The sequence below is a fragment of the Sarcophilus harrisii genome, chromosome 1 (assembly GCF_902635505.1).
Source record: "Sarcophilus harrisii chromosome 1, mSarHar1.11, whole genome shotgun sequence".
Classification (NCBI taxonomy): Eukaryota; Metazoa; Chordata; class Mammalia; order Dasyuromorphia; family Dasyuridae; genus Sarcophilus; species Sarcophilus harrisii.
In genome coordinates, this window is record NC_045426.1 from 330,767,158 (window position 1) to 330,792,862 (window position 25,705).

A 25,705-nucleotide genomic window follows, 5' to 3' on the forward strand; every position below is an offset into this window, starting at 1 on the left:
GCATTTAAAGAGCACATATGGGTACAAATATTTTACACAGATAATTACAAGCCTAGAGTTTGAGTCCTGAAATCTTTGATTTATTTCCATGAGGTTCAAGATTGACATCCTGTTGGCAGACAGCACCAAACTGGCACAGTTTTCCCAAACGAGAACTCATCTGAAGGCAAAGTAGGGTAAAAGAGGTGCTATTTTTATCAGTGTGAATTATTTTTTTAGGTTTAAATATCTGTTTTTATTAGAAATAAATGGAACATAGCAGCTTACATATAATATACAAGGGCAGGTTCCACCAGCAGGCCAAAGGTTTTGTTGGGCGATCCACATGCATTTACATGGGTGTACAGGCTCTGTCTAGTAGGAGGAGATCTCATCATCTCCATAAATGAAAATGGCCAACTCATAGCAGTTCCCACTCCTGCAACCTTCTTGATTTTTGCTTTAAGCAAATTGAATACTTAATATTTATTTTAAAAAACTATGTGTTAAAAAGTAAAAGTCTAGGCAGTTATTTATTATTTTGTTACATTTGTTTTCATTGCACAATTCCACAACATCTATTTTTTTTTTACAAAGATATAAGGAATTTAAGAAATGATAAAATGATCATTCAGATAGTTTTAGGCACAGTTTAATAAAGCATAAACCAATTTTTGTCATTTGATCTTCTGTATAATACGAATTTGAACAAATTCAAAGTATTTTCGTGGGTGAAGGGAGGAAACGTGTTTAGAATTCAACATTTATACAGAGGTATTCTTCCAAAGATTATACTCAGGTGCTGATTCAATAGTTGTTCTTGGAATAGTAAATCAGTAAACTACTATTGTTTCAAGTACATAGATCAGTGAGTACACTACTAATTGGCTGAGCACTGTGAATATGACTAATTTTAACCTTATCAGGTCACATACATAAACAAAAATACAATTTTAAAAAGACAGGTTAAAAAAATATTGGGTAAAAATGATCTGTCCCTTTTCCTACTTGTCAAATAATTTAAATAATTTATTTTAGACATAAAAAAGAAAATGAAAAAAAAAAGCTTTCTGTCTACCTCAGAGAAGCCAGATACTATTTTTAAACATGAAATTTTGGTCAAACATGAAATTTTGGTCACTGATGTATGAGTTTTGCTTGATAAGATAGTAATTGACATGTTTAAACATAGTATATCATGGATTTCTGCTCTCCCAATAATCAACTGTGATTCATCCTCTTCTTCAGCACAGTAAGGCATGTTTTACAGACAATGTATAAAAATAAGTTCCAGCATTTAAAAGTATTTACAGGACAGAATGCTGCTCAGGTGAGATAAGCATGCCTAAGGAGTTGTGGTCTAGTGAGAAGACAGACACAGTGAGCCCCCAGCCTCTCTCTCAGCATGTGGGGGACATGCAAATTTAAAATACAACCTGATAGGGCATTATACATACACCCACTGTATGCCCTTGGTTGCTCAGAATGGGGCAGTGGGAAAGACACCAGCAACATTGCTTCATGATGGTCTTAATGCTCACAGCTCATTTGATTCTTTTCAATTATGTCCCATTTTTGCAATGTGAGAGTGAACTAGATAGCAATATAGCTTCTCCATCATGATCCATAAACCCAGGTTTCCAAATAGTAATAGTAGCCCTGCAATCAGTAAGGAAATAATCATTTTTGACCCATTGGTTAAATGACTTTTACTCTTATTTATCCTTACTCTGTGTATTAAGGAGACTTAAGTCTTTCACATTTTTTTTTTTTTAAGGAAGAACAGTTTGGATTTGATGATCTGCATTCTGGGACCAGAACCTTGAAGCATACATCTATCTCTTCAATTTCTCTGAAATTGAAACTCTTCAATTTCTATGAAAAATCTCTATAATTGACCTCAAGTCAAGGACCAGCTATTCAGTTTAATTGAGTATATTTGACAAAGTCTCTTATTTCCAGGGGAAAAAGATTTATTTAAATCTATCTTTTTACTAGAGGGACAGTGTAATAAAATGGACTGAATGCTGGGCTTGAACCCAGCAAGACCTGAGGTCAAATTGTATCCCTGACACTTATGTTGTATGACTGGCAAGTCATTTAGTCATTAAATTCCTCAGACAACTCCCTAGGAATTTTCTACTAAGGGATGTGGTCTGTATCAGTGAAAGGAATCCTCATCAGAGGAGATCGATCCCCTTGAGATGTTCCTTTTCTTACCTGTTTATAGAGATATGATTAAGAGCTTCTCTCTCTCTCTCTCTCTCTCTCTCTCTCTCTCTCTCTCTCTCTCTCTCTCTCTGTTTCTCTAATTTTGACAACTACTCCACATTCTTTTTGAGATGCTATATCACTTTTTGTTTTTGCTTTGATAAAGTATTTTTTTAAATGAGAGAGATAATGAATTGAAGGCCAAAGTATTATTTATAATGATTTGATTCAAAAATCTCTATGAAAAGAAGATAAGTAGAAAATTGGGCACTATTGACCACTGGCATTTTTCAATGAATTAAATTTTCCACAAAAATATAAAAACAATAGTTATTCTTATGAAATTTGGAGTTTGGTTTTGGTATTTGTCTCGGAGTTGCTCTGGGTTCTGAGGATCAGGAAAATAGTTTCTTTCTCTCCCTCTCAATAAGTGCCTGAATTCATGTGTATGTTTTTGATTTCCAGTTCCAGCTGTTTGACTTGGACTTCTCTCTGGTTTACCAGCTCTCGAAGTCTCCGGATTTCTTCTTGTTGTCTATAGAACATCTGCAGCAGCTGTAAAACATTGGACTGATTATTATGATTATGTTTGTAGTATAAAAACTTAGGGGTAGGCAGATCAGAAAATAGGTAAGCACCAGGTATAGGGGGAATACTAGCTTTTACTAAAAGGCTTTATTCTTGATTATTTCCTGTCCTTAATCCCAACACCATCCCCCCATTTTAAAAAAAGTGATTGTGTTAACATGACTTGGATCTAAATGGACAATTTTCTAATGTATCGCTATTTCATAACTGTTTTTAAATGATTGAATCGCCATTCTTCATTTACTGAGCCATAAAAGGACTGGGTTTTGTCACTATTTGGTTTCTTTTCTAGTGGATAGATGGACCAACTCCCATTTTCTATAGAAAGTCTTGAAGTGATGGAAATGGGACAGGGGTAGGGATTATATATAGAGGATCTAGAATATTGATTAGGCCTTTAAGTGAATCCCTATATACCTGCTTCTTTGCATTATTGGTGCAATAAAAACTGAGGACTGGGGGAAAGGAAAAAGGAAGAAGAAAATAAAGGGAACATAAGATATGATTTGAAAGATCTTTCCGAGGAGATTTATAGTCATCTATAAGAAGGAAAGGAAAGTGAACTTAAAATGAACCAGAAATGCTGCTAATCCTCTAAAGATTGTAATCTTTTCAAGGGGATCATTTTAGAAACCATTATAAATAATTTGTCATGGAATTAGCTAACAAAAAACCCGCTGAGTTTGTAAATTATAAGTGTATTTTGGGTAATCTATAGTGACAGCAAACAGTAAGAACTAGGAGTTGAAGAAACCTGAAATATAAGCAAGTGCCAGGAAATTTAAAACACAGTTACATAAATACTGGTAATCAATAAACTGGGCTTTCTGGCTTCCATTTCTGAAACATGCATATCATGATGAATCTATATCATCTGTATAATGGGATTAAAATGCCTATTTAGCTGTTGGCAAACCTACTTTTTTCCAAGTATTTGCATACTTTTTGAATTAAAGAATGAGGTGTGAGCAACCTAAGGTTTTGGCATCTCTTCACCATATATGCTTTTAAATATTTCTTTTTTTCTCCTTCTTTCACCTTCACAATCTCTTTCCTCCTATTCTAGCTTTCTTCTTTCACCTTCTTCCCAAGCCATGTATTGTCTCTCACATTTTGCTTTTCTTCTTCCTTTCCTTTTTCTCCTTTTCCCCTCCTTATTCCCTTGCCTATGTCTGGATTCCACAAACATTATTGTTTATTCTTCCCTAGAGTTGATCTCTACCTTGGGCATCCAGAAGCTCATTCATTCTCAATGATTAGTTTTCATATAATCTTACCTCATTTTCTGTTTTTGGTGGAGGACACTCAAATGGATCATAGCCATTTGAAAGCCAAGATTTCCTATCTTCTTGTATTTGATCTATTCCTTTTCTTGGTCCTCTGTCATCCAAGAACCTGTTTGACTTCTTGAAATCCTCAATTGTTGTTTTCCTTTCAATCCTCTCTATATACCTATTTGATTCCAGAGGCATAGAATTGGATAGTGTCCTTTCAGGAAACTGTTGTTGAGAGTTTATAAGTTCAGACCCTGGTCTCAGAGATACCAGCAATGGCCCTACAAGACAAATAAAGTGATAGTGAGCACACTAATCATACATCTTCATGAATATAAAGAAAGACTTTAAGGATTTAGAGTAGAGATGTTAAACTCAACTAGAAATCCACACATCAAGACTGTTTAACGTGTATTATCATCTATGTTGTATTGTACTTTCTTTAGGCCAGAATGTATTCATAATTTTATTCAAGTTATACGCTGAATTTTTCAGAAGTGACATTGATGATCCAAAAAGTGCAAATGTTTCTTTTACAAGGGCTTTATTAGTTCTAAATATATTTAAAACAAAATCTTTCATTATTAGTTCAATTAAGACAATAAATATTATAACCCTTGAGATTCAGTAGCTAGATTAGTGGTCTCCAAATTGTTTGATTTTTTTTTGACCAACAGGTGCATATTAATTTACTTTTAAATAAATAAATAAATGGATGAGATTCATAAATTCTTCATACACTATTGCATATATACATATGACTATATTATTATATATGTTTATTATATGTTCTATATTATTTCACATATATACATGATAATTATATTGAATATAAAATATAATAACAATATACAACACATTATATATTTATAAAGTGACATAAATAAAAGATTTAAAAGAATGACATAAAGATGAAATCATATTTTATTCTTGAGTCAATGGGGATCTACTAGAGTTTATTGAGGAGGGGAACGATATGGCTAGATCTATAGTTTAGGAACTCACTTTCAGAATTGTGTGTCAGATAGATCAAAGTGGGGAGAGATGAGCCAAGGAGAGCAATTAGGTTGCTACTGCATTTATACAGGCAAAAAATTATAATGACCTTAACTACAAGAACTGGCTATATAAGAAGAGAGAAGGCACATAGATATGAGAAAGTAAAGTCAATTGAATTTAAGAATGAGGTTTTCTACTAAGGGTAAGCAACTTAAGGTCTCCATTTCTCTTTTTTCTGTATTACCATATATGCCTCTTAATAGTTATCTTTCTTTCACTTTCACATTCTCTTTTCTCCTATCTTTTCTAGCTTTCTTCTTTTACCTTCTTCCCAAGCATTTCATATTTTTAAAACTTCTATTTGTGCCATTTAAAATGCACATAATATATAATAATGCATTGTGTATCATGCTATATTTTATATATGATATAATAATAACATTATTATAATAATATATTATATGCAATACATTGCTGGTAGAAATGATAAGATCTGGCAGCTTGTTGAATATTGGTGAGGGAGAGTGAGGCAGTTAGGAAGGCATCAAGTTGTGAACTTTGGGTGATTGGAAGAATTTTCTCTATAGACACATTTAGGAGAATTTTTTTGGGGGGGAAAGATAATGTGATTTTTTTGATTGTGGACAATGTGTTCTGCTTGATTATGCATATCTGTTACAAGGATTTTCTTCTTTTTATATTGGAGAATGGGAGAGATAAATGCTTGTTAATCAAAAAAAAGAAAAAAAATCCTTTTGTTTCTAAAAAACTCACAAAAGACAATGTAATGAATTTTCCCATGAAGATCACAACTTATGTGAAAAAGGGAGGGAAGTTCATTGTAACACATCTGAAAATGGGGCAGATTAGATGGGTTTCAGATTTTACCCTTATGTATCTGTCACAGCCACAAAGTAATTTGGGGAAAAGAAAGTGCTCAGTTAGGCCACTAGGTGGCACAGCAGATAGAGTGCAAAGCCTGGAATCAAGAAAATTAAAATTTGGCCCCAGATATTGACTAGCTGCGAGACCCTGGTTGAGTCATTTTACTCTTATTTTGTCCCAATTCCTTATTTGTAAAATGAGCTGGAGAAAAAAATGGCAAACTATTCTCTTTGCCAAGAAAACCCCAAATTGGATCAAGAAGAATTGGACACAACTAAAACGACTAAACATTAACAACAATAAATGTTTGGGGAAAAGAAAAATACTTTCATGTCAGCTAGCTTTGGGTCCAATAATTCACTGGGCTTTGACTAAAGGCACCATATTTCATAATATTTTTGAACTGAAGCCACAGTGATTTTTATTCTTATTGTACCAGAAAGGAGGTAATCCTGACCTTTATTCATTCCATTCAGCCATTCCTGTGCCGTCAGAGCCGGCTGGACTCCAGCTGTCAAGGGATAGATGTCTTCTTGGTAGGATTCCGACTACAAAAAAACCAGAAAGGGACAATGATAACCTAAAGAAGTTGCTACTGCTGACAGACACTATACATGAGCCTAAGAAGTATTTTCATTTGCTGGTATATAAATTGATAAAATAAGACTGATTCTTTTAATATTGAGGTTCTCTAATATTAATTTAGAAATAACAAATCAACTAAGCTATGATAGGCCATCATTCAATCCTGATGTTTTACCTTATATACAACAAATCGGCAAAGATGACAAAAAATGAGAATAGACAATATTGAGAGAGTTATGGAAAGAAATATATATACCCTTGCATTGTTGGTGGATCTATGAATTGTTACAACCAATTTGGAAGGTAATTTGGAATTATTCAAATGAAGTGACTAAAATGTCTATACCCATATATGCAAATGAATTGCATATTATATATGCAATTTTATAATTTTCATTTATCTTTAGTATTAATTCTCTTTTTAGTTAAAAAAATATTTTCCTTGCCATACAACACAGAAACTGTTCCATCTTTACTCAATCACTTTCTGTCATCCTATTCATCATGAGCAGCAATCTTATCCTTTTTTAATCTTCCTTTATGAAGGAATCATTAATGAAAACAAAGTTCTTTTCCACTCAAAATATTTATAGTAGCACTTGAATCTCAGTGTCCTCATCTAGGGAGTCTACTTAGAAGGCTTCTGATGTCTTTTCCAGCTCCAAATCTATAATCCTATTAATGAACTGGTTTCCAAAGTAGAAATTATGGAAACCTTTTGAGGAATTGATCCTGTCTTAGAATTTGTGAGGGAGGATAGGAATGACAGGCATAGTTTAATATTAATTTTGGACTTTTGGAGAACAAAGGTTTCAGAAAAAAGAAGTGGTTTAAGATTCTAGAGGGAAAAAAAATTAGTTCATCAGTGTTAGGAAGTTTTCAAGATATTTCTGAAGACACAAAGAGAATTCCAATGAGGAAGAAGGGGAAGGAGGAAGTTTCTAAAGAGAAGAACATCTATATAAAGATAATTGTAAAAGACATGCAAAAGATGGCAGCAAGGGCAGGTTAACAAATCGTGAATTTCAGAACTTGGCAAGTGCTTTTAAAATATTCTCAGGAGTCCTAAAATGCAGAGTGGTTTGAAGCTGGTATAGAATGATAAGAGTAACAGGATATTTTTAATAAATGGAGAAAAAGGAAGATTAAAAAAAAGGATAAGATTGCTGCTCATGGTGAATAGGATGACAGAAAGTGATTGAATAAAGATGGAACAGTTTCTGTGTTGTATACCAAGGAAAATATTTTTTTAACTAAAAAGAGAATTGATACTAAAGATAAATGAAAATTATAAAAGGCTAATAGTAAGGTAATACTCAAGATAAACCAGAAAGGATGAGAGCACCTAGTGGCCCTTGACAAGGTCAAATCACTAGGTCAAGATAACAATGAACAAAAGTTCCAGATGAATCTTGGATGTAATTGTTGCCAGTGATCTTTGAATGGAGGACAGAAAATGTGCCATGGGGATTGGACTTTTGAATTTTGAAAAGGAAAATGAGAGTGCAATCTGAAAACTACAGGCTAGTGAACTTGAATTCCTTGCAAAAATTAAGAATTCTATTAATTTTATAATGAATGTATTTGATGATTAATTAACATTCAGAAAAGGACCAGAATGGTTTCATTAAGAATAGTAGATGCTCTTTAAAAGAATACACAGGAGAGAACATAAAAACATAAGATTCAAAGGGGGTTACAAACAAATGAGGCAACTTTGAAATAAATATTTTCTATCTACCTCCCCATAGAGGAACAGATTGAGATTTCTTTGACATGGCCACTCTCAAAATTTGTTTTGTCTTATTATACATGTTTGTAAAGGCCTTTTTTCTTTCTTTCCAATGGGGGGTGAGAAATATGGGAGGAGAGAAGATGCATTTTCATTAATTAAAAAATTTAATAAAAAAGAAACTACTGAATTTATTATATACTTCAAAAAAGCAAGATGAAATGGAGATTGTTTGATATAAAAATTCTCTTTTTCTTTGTAAGTGTTGTTTATGTTTGTAAGATATGTTCATGTTTACTGTTTGCCAAATTTAGATAACAAAAATAAAAGAGCATAGTCTAAGTTAGACTCTCCCTCCTTCCCCCTTTTCTTCCTTTCTCTCCCTCCTTCCTCTTTTTATCTTTCTTTCTCCCTTCTTTCCTTCTCCTTCCCTCTCTCCTTTCCTCACTTCCTCTCTCCCTTTCTCTGTCTGTCTCTCTATCTTCCTCCCTCCCTCTTTCCTCTCTCTCTCTCTCTCTCTGTCTCTCTGCCCTTCCCTCTCTCTTTCCCCCCTTCCTTTTTTCCTCCCCTCCTTCCCTCCCTCCCTTCCTTTCTTTCTCTCTGTCTCTGTGTGTGTGTCTCTCTGTGTCTGTCTGTCTGTATCTCTCTCTCTCTACACACACACACACACACACACACACACACACACACCCTGTTTTGGAATAGTTTAGATAACTCTTACCTAATTTTAGCAAAGAATTCTAAAAATTCTGTCATGTTATTGCTGTGTACGAGATAGAGAATTAAAGAATACTACAATTATATGGATTTGGAACTAGATAAATCAGTGAGTGCAAATTGTTATCATTAAGATGTTGAGGACAATTTGAAAGGGGATGGCATGAAGGACCACAAGGATTTGCCCTTGTGCTACTTAATATTTTCATCAATTACTTAAAAAAGGGCAAACATGGCATTCTTAACAAATTTTCAGCTGACAAAATTAGAAGGGACAGCTAAATCTTTGGATGATAGAGTTGGGACCCAAAATGTAATAGAATATAATGTTGAGTCAATTCTAATGAGAAGAATTTTAATAATAATGATATCTTAAACTTGGGTTCAACAATCAGCCTGGGAAGTATAAGAAGAGGAGATGTGGAAGTAATAATTCATTTGAAAAAGATTTTAGGGGTGCCAGAATGATGGAGGCGGTTTGGTGGACTGTAAGCTTAGCATCAGCCAGCAGTGTGATATGACAGACAAAAAAGTTAAGATAGTCCTAGATATCGTTGAGAACTGTATTCAGAACAATGGAAGCAATAGTCTCATTGTACTCTCTCCTGTTTGGGTGACACCGCCATATTGTTTTTAGTTTTGAGAGCTGCATTTTTGGAAGGACATGGAAAAGCCAGAGAACACCAAAAGTGTGGAAAACGGTGCTGCATAAGAATCTGGAAGGAAGGAGAAGAAACTCCATGATAGTCTAGAGGCAGAGGTGGGCCACTGGCTCTGAGGGCACGGTCAGGTACGACTAAGGGGCTCTCTCGGAGGTGGTCCTGACTTCCCTGTGACAGCTGAGCTACAGACGCCACTTACCCGTCGAGGGACAATCATTGATACGGGCTCGATGAGGCTTTTGGTTGTTATCAGTTTGTAGAATCTGAATATCTCACAGGAAGATACATCCAGACCCCTCTTTGGCATGACTCCTAATGGAAAGATCCAAGAGAAGGAAGAGATCATAGGAAAGGACCGACTTGAGCAATTGTCAATTGAGCACAACTCTCACGGGCAAGGTTTGAATCCCTAGTAATGAGCACACTGCTTTGTTCCTGGCTGCTAATGAATGTCTATCAAACGGCTGTGGTTTGCAACTAAATTGTATACTTCCTGCTCAGTGAGTATGTACCTGAAAATTCACTGAGGCTTTTCTTCCCCTTCTTTCCCTCCTCCCCTCAGGATACTATTTATTATTATTATTATTATACTATTTATAGGCCATGAACATGATTATAATCCCATTTTTTCCTGAGATTGGGGATAAAAAAACTTGTGGACAGTTGAAGTTATAGATGGATACATTATCAATAGTGGCAAACTTCATGAACTTTATTAGCCACAAATATATGAGTCATGGAAGAGTTAAGAACTGCATCAGTGGATAGAGTTCACTCACATTGAGAAAGTGAATGATGGATCTTTTAAAATATCAGAGTATTGTTATATATGTGGTGAAATCAGATAATGGAGGGCCTGGAAACAAAAGTAGTGTCCAGAGTACCCAAGGACAGATTGTGTTTTGGGATCCAAGGTATCTTAGGATAGTGGGCTGGAAAGACTCTTAGAAAAAGGATAGTCTGGAAAAGCATTTTTTTTCTTTACTGAGGCAACTGGGGTTAAGTGACTTGCCCAGGGTCACACAGCTGGGAAGTGTTAAATGTCTGAGGCCAAATTTGAACTTGGGTCCTTCTGGCTTCAGGACTGGTGCTCTATCCACTATACCACCCTGCCCCTGGAAAATCAAAATTTAACTTATGTTTCTGCTCATAGTCCATTGACTAAATCATTGATTAGGTCATGAACTTGATTTTTGTCCTTCACATCAGTGTTATTCGGATATAGAAGAGAAAATAGCTTCTTTGCTAGGCTTGATTCTAATGTTTAAAAAGATACACTTTAGGACCTTCAAAAAAAGTGAAAGTTTTTCTTAAAAAAGTCCTCTTTTCCATTTCTGTTAATGATACTACCCCTCTTCCAGCCTTCCCATTCTGGAAACCTTGGTTTCATCTTTCATTTATTCCCTTCTTTCATCCCCTATACCTAATTAGTCACCAAATTTTATCTTTTCTTGCTTCAAAATGTTTAGTTTTTTACTCTCTCTCTCCATTTCCACTGCTATCTCATTAGACTAGGCTTTCATCATTGTGCACAAGAATTACAGCAGCAATCTCTCAGCTAGTCTCCCTGATTTAATCTGTCTCTTCTTTTAATCGATCATTGCCTGAATCTTCTCTGGATGACTATGGCCCACTGCATCAAATATATGAACTCTTCTACCTTCGTTTCAAGGCCCTCCATTATCTGACTTCACCATATATATAACAATACTCTGATATTTTAAATGATCCATCATTTATTTTCTCAGTGTGAATGAACTCTATATCCCCTGATGCAGAGCTTAGCTCTTCCATGACTCATCCATTTATGGATAATAAAGTTCGCTGCCTTAGAATGATGAACTCTATGAAGTCATCTCCAATGACAGATAATGTGGTTTACCCCAGTCTGTGTCACTCAAAGCCTTTTCAGTTTGGTTCAGACCTATTAAAATGTATCATCTGTGGATATAATCTTTAAGGAAGCAGAGACATCACCATAATATGGTATAATGAAGCAGAACCTTATGGGAGCAACAATAATTAGTATAGAACATTTTTATTTATGGGACTCATTAATAATTCTGACTCTTTCAACAGTCCTTTATGATAAGACAAATATTATTTTCTATTTTACAGAGAAACAAAGTGAGATTCAAATAGACTAAATGTCTAACCAGTAAGTGGGGACTTTTTTTTGACTAAATCTAGTGCTCTTTCCACATATTTATTAACATTCAATATATTAGCATAATGAAGATTATGTTATAATCTTTATAACATCCCTGGTCATATAAAGGAAAAATAGTTTAATAAAGAGTGAGTTTCTATACAGTAAGCAGGAGAGTTGGATTTGGAAGCAGCTAGAATGAACAGTGGATAGAGTACTGGGTTTGGAATCAGGAAGATTCATTTTCCTGAGTTCAAATCTGGCTTATTCCAGTATCTTTGACAAGAAAACCCCAAACGAGGACATGACTGAAACAACTGAACAACAACAAAAGAATTGGGATTCAAAAATCCAAGTCTTCAGTTGTCAAGTTCTGTGGTTTTCCTATTAATCATCATCATAATAAACATCATAATAAACACAAGTCTTAGTTCTTCTCCTTAATTTTTTCTGATTATTTTCAGCAAAAATAATTTTTCCCTTTGAAGACCTAATTGGATTCACAATATCATATAATTTAGCACTTGATTCTCTTGATTGCCCTATCTAAATCAAAGTTTAATAAGTTCTTGTGTAAGTACCAGTGACTGTGTTAATCTTACTCTCCAATTCTAGACTGGAAAGTTAATTTTAACAGAGTATATCTCATGTTTTTTTAGCTTTTCTCATAGATTGAAGTACATGGTTGGATACATAGCATAATAAGTCTTCAGTAAACCCTTGATTGAGTGGTGTGTCTGTTGAAACTGCTTCAAACCAGGCCATGTGTTTTTGCATAAACATTGGGAGAAAAGTCATCCAAATTCTTTGAGACTCTATTGACCTTTTCAGATATCTGTTCCAAAAAACTCCCCAAGTCCTTTCCTATAATTTTAACTTCACTTCTTCATCAGTTTTATTTTTATGCTTAAACAAATTCATCTTTCACTGCTGAAACACATAATTGACACTTGGAAAGGTTCTGAGCTATATGTTTGTGAGGCAATGATTTTGGGTTTTTAGGAGCTGATACTCTACCTAATGAACATTCCAGTTGTTTTAATAATAGAATTGCTAACATGGAGTCTAGGAAGTTGGTTTTTCAATATCTTGATGTACTTTTATTCTATATATTTTAAAACATTTTTTCTGTATGATACAAAAAAGTTAGGAACCCCTTGTGAGGAGTTGGACTTCTAACTTTCTTTTTGTTTGTTTTAAGGATATGCTAGGCTTGATGGAATCAAGACTTTTAGTCAAATTAGTTCTGAAGAAATTTTGTGAATTCCTTTGAGAAAATCATAAATTTCTGAGCACCCTTTTTTCTTTTTGGAGTCATTTGGAGCTAGTAAATATCTAAGACCGTATTTGAACTCTTATCTTCCTGATGTCAGTGTGCCATCTACTACACTACCTAGCAGCCTCTTTTGTATCTCCTTTCACAGAAAAACTCCTCTCTCCAAGGAATAACTATGTATAGAGAAAGAAACCAGGGGAATTTTGATGGCAGTCAGCTGCTTTCTCTCCTCTTGCTTCTTAACCCCTAAGAATCCAGTTTCCAACCTCATCATTCCTCAGAAACAGTTCTATCCAAAGTTATGAATGCTTTTTTAATCGTCAGATTTAGTAGTGTTTTCTTAATTCTCATCTTGACCTTTCTAGAGGCTTTGAAACTGCTGGTGACTCTCTTCTTGATACTCTCTATTCTTTAAGTTTTTGGAATATCACTCTTTTTATGGTTTTCCTTCTACCTCTCTGGACACAAGTCATTTGCTCCTTAAAGATACCTCACAGAGTTAATTCTTGAGACTCCTCTGTCTACATATCTTCACATGGTAACCTCATCAGCTCCCAGGGATTTAATGATGATCTCTATAGATGATGATTCTCAACTCTACCTGTTCTTCCCTAACCTCTTGTATCTCCACCAGTTTTCACACATTTTTGACTGCATTTCCAGGAGACATTTTAAACTTGATGTGTCCCAAACTGAACTTATCTTTCCCCTCAAGCTCTCCTCCTCTCCTACCTTCCCCACTATCATCAAGGCAAATACCATCCTCCCAGTTCCTTAGGTTCACAACCAAGATGTCATCCTTAAATTGCCACTATCTCTTCTCTCTCTACTCTGCCCCATATCTAATCCAGTGCTAAGAACTGTGGATTTCATTTTTGTAACATCTCTTTCTGTCCCCTAATACGGTCTCCACCTTAATGCAGACTCTCATCACTTCATATTTTGGCTATTGCAAAACTGCTGGTGGATCTCCAAACCATCCTCCATTCAGCCACGAAACTGATTTTCCTAAACACAGATCTGATTATATCTTTCCTACTCAATAAGATCTAGGAGCTCCCTATTACCTCTATGATCAAATGAAAAATCCTTTGCCATCCAAAGTCCTTCATAACCGACTCTCTCAACTCTTTCCTTGTGTCTTCTAGTTTGCTTACTTTATGTGACATTAGCTTCCTTGTTATTCCACAAAGATCTCAGTTCTGGACATTCCCGTCAGTTGTTTCTCATTCCTGGAATGCTGTCCCTTTTCATTTCTGCCTACTAGCTTCTTCAAGTCCCAACTTTCTTACACAATATCTCTTAATTCCAGTGTTTATCCTCTTTTAATTATTTCCTGTTTATCCTGTATATAGCATTGTCTGTTCATATTTATTTTTTGTCTCCTTTATTAGAAAATAAGCTCTTTGTCTTTTTGCCTCTTAGTTTACCTTTTTTTTTGCATCCCTAGCACTTAGCAGGGTCCCTAGCATCTAATAAGTGCTTAATAAATGTTTATGGACTGATTAACTTTAGGATAGGGACAAAAACTTTAAGACATTTGGATGGGAAGCAGAACATTTGGGAACATGATCAATATATGAATTGTAACTTTGGAGGTGAGGCATTCTCTTTTTCCCCATATTTTCTTTGTCCCTTGATTCTTTTTCTCATTTTTCTTTATCTCTTTTTGCCTCTCCTTTCTCCTCTCTTTTTCCTTTCCTTTCTTCTTTCTCTCTCTCTCTCTCTCTCTCTCTCTCTCTCTCTCTCTCTCTCTCTCTCTCTCTCCTCTTTCTCTCTCAGTGTCTGGTATCTTTTAATATTTCTGGGATTAATATCTCTGTCTGTCTCTCTCTTTTCTCTTTCTCAGTGTCTAGTATCTTTTAATATTTCTGGGATTAATATCTCTGTCTTTCTTGTCTGTCTCTCCTCTGATCTCTCTCTCTCTCTCTCTCTCTCTCTCTCTCTCTCTCTCTCTTTCTCTCTCTCTCTTTCTCTCTCTCTTTCTGTGTCTCTCTCTCTCTGTCTCTGTCTCTCTTTCTCTTATAATGCAGATATGGCAACAGTAGAATGATAATGGTAAATTTTAACTTCTCCCCTTGCCTCTTCTCTGGACCTCTGGCTTTCAAGGAAGCCATCTAGACCCTCCAGATAGTAAGAAGAGCTTCCATCATCAGAGTTACCCTATCCTTGTTTTCCTTTAAGCTGTTTGCATAGAGGGCTTGTATGAGATAGGAACCAATTCTATGCTTTACCATATGCTCTGTCTGTATGTCCTGTGTTCCCAGGTATTGTTATTTCAACCACTTGACCCAAGGGCCTTTGGGCTTAGCCATCCTTCTCACTGCTATGTCTTTAGAATTTTTGAGTCTATCTCCCCTTCAGTGGACAGTTCAATCAGAAACTGATATCATTTAATAGTGGGAAATGATATTAAAGAAGTCACATTAGCATTTTCTTTACTAAGGACCACAGAATCTTTTCATCTGACTTGCAATTAATACCTCTTATATGTGTATTATTTGCCATTAGGATATAAGCTTCTTCAGAGCAAGAATTCTCTCCTCTATTTGTATCCTAAATGTTTAGCTCAGTGGTTGGTTTACAATGAATGCTTTTTCATTCATTCACTCTAAAAAGAACTCTGAATTAGGATTTAGAAGATCTGAGTCTTAGTCCTGGCTCTGCCATTAATTAGGTATGGGATCTTGGGGTATCATTTAATATCTCTGGGATTTAATTGTATTATTTGAAAACTGAGGGGTTTGAATAGATCATTTTGAGATTTTCTTGTAGCTCTAAATTCCAGACCCATAACCCTTCACTCTTTTCTATCCTGTTTCTACCCTTTTCTTGATGTTCTTTTAAACAGTTCCATTGGTATCTTTTGTTTTTGCTATCATCTTCATTTCCACATATATCCCTCTTCTTTCCTCTCTCTTACAAGATTCCTAGATTTATGGACCTATAGTTATCCCTTCCCCACTGTGATTTTTCCCATCATGGTTTTTATATCTCAAGGGTGGGCATAAGAAATTAAATAGGAATTTTGAGGAAACTACAGATGACACATGAAGGCCAGCAGATGGCACAGAAAAAGTTTAGAAACTCAGAAGTGCATAAAATATGTATGATATTGTATAATATCAAACATATTTTATCTTTTAATATATTTAATTAATTGAATTTATTTATTTGTTTAAATATAATTATTTAATATATAGTAAATGTTTAAATTTAATAATTTAATAATCTAGATTTCTCTGGTATGAAAGGAAGCCTAAAAATTGTGAGTTTTCCAGATTGTGGTGGAGGAGGGGGGGGGGGGAAAGAGAAAGAGGGGGTGGCACTTCAAACCCCTGAGATGTGGAAGGGATAACTGTAGTGTGTCTCAGAATCAAAAGACTGAAATTTGAATTCTAATTCTGCTGTTTACAACCTATCAATTCACTACAGGCAAGTGATTTTTACCAACTAGGACTTGGATTACTCATTCTAAGGTAAGTGTGCTTTTGACCGGATTGCTTTCATGATTCATTCTAGCTCTTAATCTGATAATTTTCCTTTCCAGCTATAAAGCCTCTAAACCTAGATGATAGCACCATCTTAAGGTCAATGTGGAAATTCTTAAACCTAATCCCTCTTGTATTTTTTTTTTTCTGGTTTTCACAAGGCTGTTTATTTCCTCTCTAGCCAATTTTTTTCTCACATGTGCTCACCCATACACTTTAATCTCTTACATTTTATGGAAATGTTAAACTCTATTTTTTCTAATCAACAAACATTTTTAAAGTGCCTACTATGTGCCAGCTGGTGCAGCTGGATGGTGCAGTGAATAGTGCAGGAAGATTCTTCTTTTTGAGTTCAAATCAAACTTCAAACTATACTATCTGTGTGATCCTGAGCAAATCACTTAACCCTGTTTGTTTCAGTTCCTCATCTCTAAAATGTGCTGGAGAAGGAAACGCAAGTCACTCCAGTATATTTGCCAAGAAAATCCCAAATGGGGTCATGAAGTATTGGACATGACTGAAAAACAACTCAACAAAATGTGCAGGCATTGTGCTTAATGCTGGGGATACAAAAATAGGTAAAAGAGAGGTTCTCTCCAAGAGCTTAGCAATCAAAAGGAAGGAGCTTTACACAAACCTGTCCTCTTGACTAATACAAACCTCTTTCTTAGTTGTTAAAGCCCCCCAAATTATTCTGAAATCTCCCTCAGATTCTCCACAAAAATCTCTCAGATCTGTTTTCTCATTCTTCACCATTAAATCTGCTTTTCTTCAAGGACCAGCATTCAAGATAAATGAATAAACTTGCTTCTTTTTAAAAAATATTGGTTGTCCTCAACTAGTAGTATTGCAAATTGCATGTTGTCTTCTATTTTTCATCACAAACATATAGTATGTAATCTATATTATGGAATATAGGGGTATATGAACATGTGAACAGACCAAGTACAAAACAAGACATGCATAGTTGAGACAAAATCACTTTAAATTAATTGGGGGAAAGATTTTCAAGATATCTATAAAGAGGGCACAACATGGAAAAAAATTAGGGAAAATATGGAAAAATTGGAGCAAAATTATAAATTAACATTATTACCCAAAGTCAAAGGAGTCAAGAAGATTCCTGACTTATTCTTATCTGCTCATTTTTATAAGAATCATCATAATTTAAATCTGGAAGGGATCATAGAAGTCATTGAGCTCAATTTCCTCATTTTGTAGATGAAGAAAACCCAAAAAAAAAGTTTGATTATTTGCCCAAGGTCATAGAGCTAGTTAAATGTCTGAAGCAAAATTGGAGTATATATCTTTCTGCCTGTAAATCTAATATTTTATTTATGATATCACACTTCCTCTCTACAAATATATGAAAGGTGTCCTTGGAGGAAAAAATAACAAGAAAGAAAGAATCAGGTTTTTCAAATTGTTGATTATCAAAGATTATATCTTCAGTCAGTAACTGACTAAAAGTATGTATAGCCCAAAAGATCCCTCAGGGTTCCTTGTTGGTTAATTTTTAAAGCATTTGATTCAAGTAGTGGAAATTGCAGCTTTAAAGTTTATACTCTAATAATGTATCCCTCAAGCATATTTGAATAGATGCAGCTTTAAGGAAAATTTTGTTAAATAATCCTTAGTATCAAGAGACGCCCAAAATAAGCAGATAGTGTAATGTCACTGAGAGGAGGATGTCTGGGGCAGAATCCAATTGGAATAAGAATTCCCTAGAGATAATGGTCTACCAGAAGCTTGTGTCTGCAGCTAGTGTGCTAATTGCATTAACACAGTGGGACATTTCTCTTTAGGGAGATTCAGAAAAACTTACCAATTGGAAACCAACTGAAGAAGAAAGCTTATTTTCCTGACTACAATCTACAGTAGAATGGGAAGCCCATCGAATTAGTGCATTAGCCCAAAGATACATGTTAGATACATATCTTTATATGCTATACTATATACTATATAATATACGAGATATATACTATAGATAGTCAGAAATGAAAGGAGCAAGGACATGAGCATGGACTGAATTGCATTTGGGAAATTGTGCTATACTTTCAGTTATCAGATAATTGATTTCTCTCTCTGGTTATCTCTTTTATTCCTCTTTATCTCTGTCTGTCTGTCTGTATCTCTCTCACACAGATATCTCAAACATCTTTTTAATACTAATATTCTCCTGATAAGATTATGTAGCCATAGATCACTGAACATCAAAATTAGAAAAAAAAAAAGCCAAATTATAGATTTTTCAAAAGGTAAAGAGAGTGTAAGTAATTAAAGCATATATCATGGATGACTTTTATGCAAGAAAAGACATAAAATATTATTCATGGATTATAGAATTGGAAAAGGAAGTGGGCTGGCCATATAGCGAGAGTAAGGGAAAAACAGATGATTAGACTGAATCTTAAACCCAGAAAATGTTAGAAGACACAGCTGAAAGCCTTTAGCCCATTGGGTCATAAATAAATAAATAAAAGGATTTATGGGAAGACATGGACAAGAATTATATAGGATGAGCAGGTAAGCCACCCAAGAAAGTATATCTGCATTGACAAAATCTTTGTGGATTAAAAAAGCCTTTGTGACCTGTTCCAAGAGCCTAGCCTTAAAAAAAATACTATTTTCATAGGAAAATGTATTCTGAGGTTCAAACTCAATTCATATGTTATCTAGGAGGATAGGCAATTAATCTGTTAGCATCCATTCATACCCACTAGGATTAATAGGCAAGAAGACTAGGGTCCTGATAGACTAAGACACAGAACAGGTAAATATTAAGGGGAAGAGGGCCAAAAAGTTTCAAAATCTTAAGTATTGTAATCAGAGAAAAGTGAAAAACCAAAATAACATGAAGGCACTGCTCCAGCATGGGAACTCTGAAAACATTACAATAATTATCTTCCATGCATATCTTTTTATGTCAATCTATGCAGAAATTTCTAACTAATTACTAACTCTCTAAGCAGGAAGATTCACTTCACAGAAGCAAATAGTTAAACAATTAAAACTTCATTGTCTGAGCTGCCATGCAGAGATTTAGTGGAAAAAGCAATTTAGAAAAAAAAAAGTGGGCTAGGAGACAGGAACTCCCAGGTCTGCCACTAATTATATATTCTTGTTATCTAGAGAAAAGGAAAGCAATGGTCCACTCAATGTTATACGACTGTCCAGATAATAATGACAAATAATAATAATAGCTAACATTTATATAGTGCTTACTATGTGTCAGACACCATACTAAGTATTTTACAAATATCATCTCATTTGATCTCAGAGAGGTTTTGGGGTAGATGTTTCGGTTTATTACTATTTTGCAGATGAAAAATTAAGGCAACCAGAGATTAAGTGATTTGCCCAGAGTTACCCATCTGGTGAGTGTTGGAGGCCATATTTGTATTCAGGGCTTCCTGATTGCGGGACCAGAGGTCTCTTCACAGATACATAACAGATGCTATTATATTTTAAGAGGGGCATTGACACATTGGGGCAGGTCTAGAGGAGCTGACCAGGATAGTGAGAGTATGAAAAACAAAGTCATTTTAGGATTGATTGAAGGAAGTGGAGATGTTTAGCCTGGTTCTGTAGATTAGAATTGGTAAGTTATAAGCAGGCAGAATTCAGCTCAGGAGGAGGAAAAAGTTTCACTCAATTAGAGATGGCCAATGATGGAAGAAGCCATGGCTCAGGAGCCCCAAAATCTTGCCTTGAAGCCACAAGTCCTGGGTTCGCTTTCTTGACACATACTGGCTATGTGACTGGGCAAAACCACTTAACCTCTCAGTACCCCTGGCAATTCTATAAGACTAAGTTGTAAAGAAATTGCCAAACTCCCTTGGGAAAGGGAATTTCCTCGTGTGCAAATTTCCTTTATTAATGAAATTATATCTAGTTTAGTCCCTATCTCAAAAATAGGATTGCTTTGTGTGAGGTAGTGAATTTTCATCATATGACTATTTATTAAAGACATTGAAGATAGAACTCAACTTCACATACATGTTGTATTAGAAAACTTTGGAGATCCCTTTTAACTTTAAGATTCTGTGATTCCATCAATTTATGGCCATTGGTAAGTCACTTATATCTCTGGGCCTCAGGTTTGTTACTTATAAAATAAAAATTAAATTTTATAATCTTATTCTCATATCATAGGAATATTTTATAATTTTTATACTTCATATTTGAAGTACCTTCACAAAGTTGTCTTGTTCATTATCAATTTAAATTGAGTGTTTTGAGCTTCTTAATAATAAAAATGATGATGATGTTTAGCCTAGAGAAGATACATGATCACTCCAGATACACTATCATATTCAATCTTCTTAAGAGGTAAGTACAGGTTTGATAGTCAACGAATAAAGTCTGTAACATCAATCCAAACAGAAAATCGTGTATCTTAAGAAATGTGCTTCTTTTATACTCACCAATTCCCTTTTGAGGGAGATAGGAACGATATTCTGTAAGATAGTTCAAATGTGGTTTGTCTGCACTAATTTCATAGTATCGAATGTTCCCATCACCCTGTGAAAGAGCACAAAAAAGAACAAGAAGATATGTTGGTTTCTCATTTGGTCTGGAACAATATGAACAAAACAATCACATTTATTTTTATGTTCAATTGAAAACTAAAGTGCCAAGGAAAATCATAAAATTGAAACAATAAAGATTTAAAAGCCCTTTTATTTTCCATTCCTGTTCCTTTTTCTCAGTAGTCCTTATTCTTTTTGGGTAGAGACCAGGTATTGCTGCAGTTGACAGCTACTAAAAGTAGTTGCTTCCAAACTTTTAGGAGTCTTTTCCTTTATCTAGAGTTTGTATTTCAGAGACAGAATAATTGTTGTGTATATGGGTGGTGGGAGGCAAACAATGGAGAAGAAAAAGGAAAGTAAGAAGTTTGTGGCCTTTTTTTGTTGTTGTTAAAATATTTTTTAAAGTTTAAAAAACAGATTCAAAATTTTTTTTTTAACTGAAAGAGCTTTTGAAAGTCATCTAGTTGAACACTCTCAGTTTACAATTGAGGAAAATGAAGTTTAGAAAATTTAAATGACTTTTTTTTCAAGATCACATAGGTAATAAATGTCTGAGGTAGGATTTGAACCCAGATTTTCTGAGTTCATATTTAGTGTACTCTACTTTCCATTCTACCTCTGTGAACTCATGAATATCTTACTGTCCAACTCATTATAGCATGGATGTGATCAGCAGGAAGCTATATGTATCAAGTTAGAAATGCCTTTTCTGAGGGGATGGGAGATGTCTTGCAATGGGCCATGAATCTGGTGTTCCAGGAAAATTATGGCTAAATTCAGAAAGGTGATAGGTAGCTGAATTTGAGTCATGGATATTTTTGTCCCAGAAAATCATGAAGGTTCTATATTAAAGTATTGAGAAATTATGATATGCATTAATTTTATTTTTTAATAATAGCTTTTTATTTTCAAAATATATGCAAAGATAGTTTTCAACATTCATCCTTGAAAAACCTTGTGTTCCAGATTTTTCTCCCTTTCTTCCCTTACCCCTTCCCTAAACAGCAAGTATCCAGTATATGTTAAACATGTGTAATTCTTCTATACATATTTCCACATTTATCATCTGCATTTATTTTAGAGATTGGTTACACATACTGATGAAATATAACCATCAGCTTAAAAGCTAATGCTTAAAATGCATTTCCATAATTTAAAAAATTATTTCTCTGGTCTAAAAATATTTATAGCCTCAGGCCTATAATGAAATGAATAATTCAATATTCAATTTCATATTTCTCTTCCCCCTTCTAAGAACTCAATTACTGTATTATTGCCTATTTAGCAGCTTTGGTTTTAATTCTTATAATTGCAAAGCTTACCTTGCCCACCACATAGAGCACATTGGTATCTGAATCATAGAAAGGGAACAATACACCAGAAGAGCCATCTAGGTCCTCTTCAACTAAAGGCACAGAAAGGTCATCCTGTCCAGGAAAGAAGAAATGAAAAAAGTCTATTCAGTTACTTGTTTAGTTGCACACTAATGTATCTTTGCCCAGATTACACAATTTCCTGGGAAAATCTCTAAATTCTCTACTACTAATTGTTTCCCCATTTGCAGCATCAGGATTGATAGGACTCAGGAGGAATGGCTTGGAAGCAGGAAGAAGTAGAAATAAAAAAAGAAAAGGAATCAGTCTTTAAGTTAATAAGTTTTAGCTAATAATGACCTCTGGTAGTAAAAGTATGGGTGACTGGTAGCATTTTTCCCAACCATGAAACACCTTTCCTTGGTTTAATGTTGTGAAGTTTTCATCTTATTAAATCCATAGAATCACAGAACACTAGATGACACTTGAGAGAGCATCTAGTTCCACTCCATCATTTTTATAGATGAGGAAACAAACAATAATAAATGAAGTGATTTTCCTAAGAGTATATGGTAGATTAGGGTCAAAAGTGGGAGTGACATTTAGGTTTTTTTAATTACCAGGCCAATGTATTTTCTAAAATCCCACATTGCCCCTCTAAAAATAGCTTTTTCTCAGTTTGCAATAATCTTAAAAAGCATGAGTGCTGCCTTGTGCATCATGAATTTCCCTTGGTAGGGCTGGATCCTTGGTGCTTCCAGCCAAAGAATATTCCCCAAGGTGTAATTATATCAATGATTCCCTTAGAATTGTATCTTTTTTTAGAATTGTACCTTAAAGGAAGGATTTGGGATTTAGGATTTAAGTCAGAAAATTTTAATCTTTCTAGATTTCCCCCATAAACAGACCAAATTTGTGCTTCAGGGTGAATAAGACTGGCAAAAAAGCAAAAAGGACTTGGACAGAGCAGGGGTCCTTCTATGATAACCTAAGAAGCCTGAAGAAAGACCCTGGGATGAGTTTAACCAGTGTGAAGTGCAAATATCTCCAGGATAACTCCACAGAAACAGCAAGCGGGGACCACAAGAGCTAGCTGGGATTGTCAGATGGGACCACAGGAACATTCACTTCCCAGACAGTGTGGGGACTCATGGATCTGGGAAGTCTGAGGGAACCTCAGCCCATCAGGAACGCCAGGCCCAGCTATGCTGCAGAAATACCTTCAGTGAGAAGGAACCAGCACACCCAGCTGAGTACAGAGCCAGTGGGGCAGGGACACCCCTGACTGTGGGCAATTGCAGGGGAAGGGAGCTTTTGGTTTGGGGTTCCAGGTTAGGAGAACTGAAGTAAAGCTGGAGGCACCCTCTCCCCAGATCCAGCATGAGAGGTGCTTACACTAATAGTTCTCATCAAAAAAACGAACAGAGCCAGAAGAAAGAACCAATCATAGAAACTTACTATGGGAATAGGGAAGACCAGGGTTCATCTTCAGAGGAGGATCCCAAAGAGTAACAGTAATGGCCCCCTGCCCAGAAAGAATTTATAGAAGAACTCAAGCAAGACTTTACAAATAAAATGAGAGACAGAAGAAAAACTAAAAAAATCCAAGAAAAAGATTATTAAGAAGATTATGAAAAAAAATTAACCAACTAGAAAAGGAGACACAGTGTTAAAGAAGAAAATAACTCTTTGACTATTAGATTTCGGCAAGGGAGAGTCAGTAAAGCTATAAGAGACCAAGAAATTACAAAAAAATATAAAGAGTGGAAAAACAGAACAGAATGAAACATAAGAAAAACAACAGATCTGAAGAATAGATCAAGAAGACAAAATAGAAGAATAATTGGACTACCTGAAAGCTATAATCAAAAAAAAAATCTTGACATAATAATGCAAGAAATAATCTGAGAAAATTGTCCTATATTGACAGAACAAGAGGGAAAATTAGAAATAGGAAAAAAAATCCATTGATCACTACCTCAAAGAGATCCTTTGTGGAAAACACATGGGAATATTATTACCAAATCTCGAAACCCTCAAATCAAAGATAAAATTTTGCAAGAAACAAACAAAAAAACCAATTGGAAGATGTGGGAGCTACAATTAGAATTGTACAGGAAATTTCAGCAGCCACAAAAAGACCTCAGGTACTGGAACCATATATACTGGCAATCAAAAGAACTAAGCCTGTGGCAAAAAATATCATATCCAGCAAAATTATCCATAACATTGAATGAAAAAAAGAACACCTGAGTTCAAATCCGGTCTCAGACACTTAATATTTACTACCTGTGTGACTCTGGGCAAGTTATTTAATTCCAATTCCAACAAACCAACAACCAAAAAACAACAAAAAACCAAACCAAAACAAAAAAAGGACATTCAATGAACTTGCAGATTTTCAGGACTCTGTCTCAACCCAACTTAATAGAAAATTTAACATATATCATAACATAATAATATATATAATAACATAATAATATCATAAATTTAACATATTTCATAACATAATATCAAAAGTTAATTTCAAGGAACTCAATATGAATAAATCATTTATGTTTTTAAAATGGAAATGTATAGCATATGTTTAAGATTGACATCAGTAATTGGATAGCTCAAAAGAAAGATTAGAGCAGAATTAAGTACGATTTGATTCTAAAAAAGCAAAACTTTCTAGGAAAAGGTAAAAAAAATAATAATTGTGTTATACAAATGAGGTGCAGAGGAAGAACTGACACAGAGGCATTAAGGGGGGAGAAGGTCTCCTAGTTCTGAAAATCTACTCACATCAAGAATGGGTTAAATAGGGAATATTATGTAAATATGCCATAAAGCATACAGTATCCTTTGAAATCTATAAAGAAATATGAAGAGGATAGAATAAGAAAAGGTGGGATATAAAAAGATGTACAGATTTATGACAGTGGGACAAGGGGATTAATGGGAAAGGGATAAAAAGGGGGAGAGAAGGGAGAGGAAAAGATAAGGGGATCCATGGGTGTAGGGAGGTTAAGTAATAGTAAGGCAAGTTAAGGAGCAGAATTAAAGTAGAGTTAGCAGTAATAGGAATTAGGAGATATACACAAACACTACAACAAGGATCAGGAGTAGAATTTATTAGAAAAAAAAGTAGGGCTAGCAATAATTGACCTTAGTCAAAGTCAAACTTAGAGGTTCAATCAAGAGAGAAATCCACATTATATGTCAGCCATATTAATATTGTTTTAAATGCATGTGGGTTTGTATATGTGTCTGAGTACATGAGAATATTATGCATTAGGTATAGATTATGTATATGTATGGGTGGATGTG

At 34.8% G+C, this 25,705-nt stretch overlaps 1 protein-coding gene across 2 annotated transcripts in view; it reads right to left on the reverse strand.

The window, feature by feature from the left end:
• Nucleotides 1-503: 503 nt before the first annotated feature.
• Nucleotides 504-25,705, reverse strand: part of CORO2A (coronin 2A) — a 158,335-nt gene continuing 133,133 nt past the window's right edge. For both annotated transcript variants that reach the window (XM_031945559.1, XM_031945558.1), the window contains exons 7-12: nucleotides 22,403-22,507; nucleotides 20,976-21,072; nucleotides 9,832-9,944; nucleotides 6,394-6,484; nucleotides 4,056-4,333; nucleotides 504-2,745 (exon numbers count right to left, since the gene is read on the reverse strand). In XM_031945559.1, the coding sequence (XP_031801419.1) occupies nucleotides 2,614-2,745; nucleotides 4,056-4,333; nucleotides 6,394-6,484; nucleotides 9,832-9,944; nucleotides 20,976-21,072; nucleotides 22,403-22,507 (816 nt within the window). In that variant the 3' untranslated portion in view covers nucleotides 504-2,613. The remainder of the gene's footprint in view (nucleotides 2,746-4,055; nucleotides 4,334-6,393; nucleotides 6,485-9,831; nucleotides 9,945-20,975; nucleotides 21,073-22,402; nucleotides 22,508-25,705) is intronic.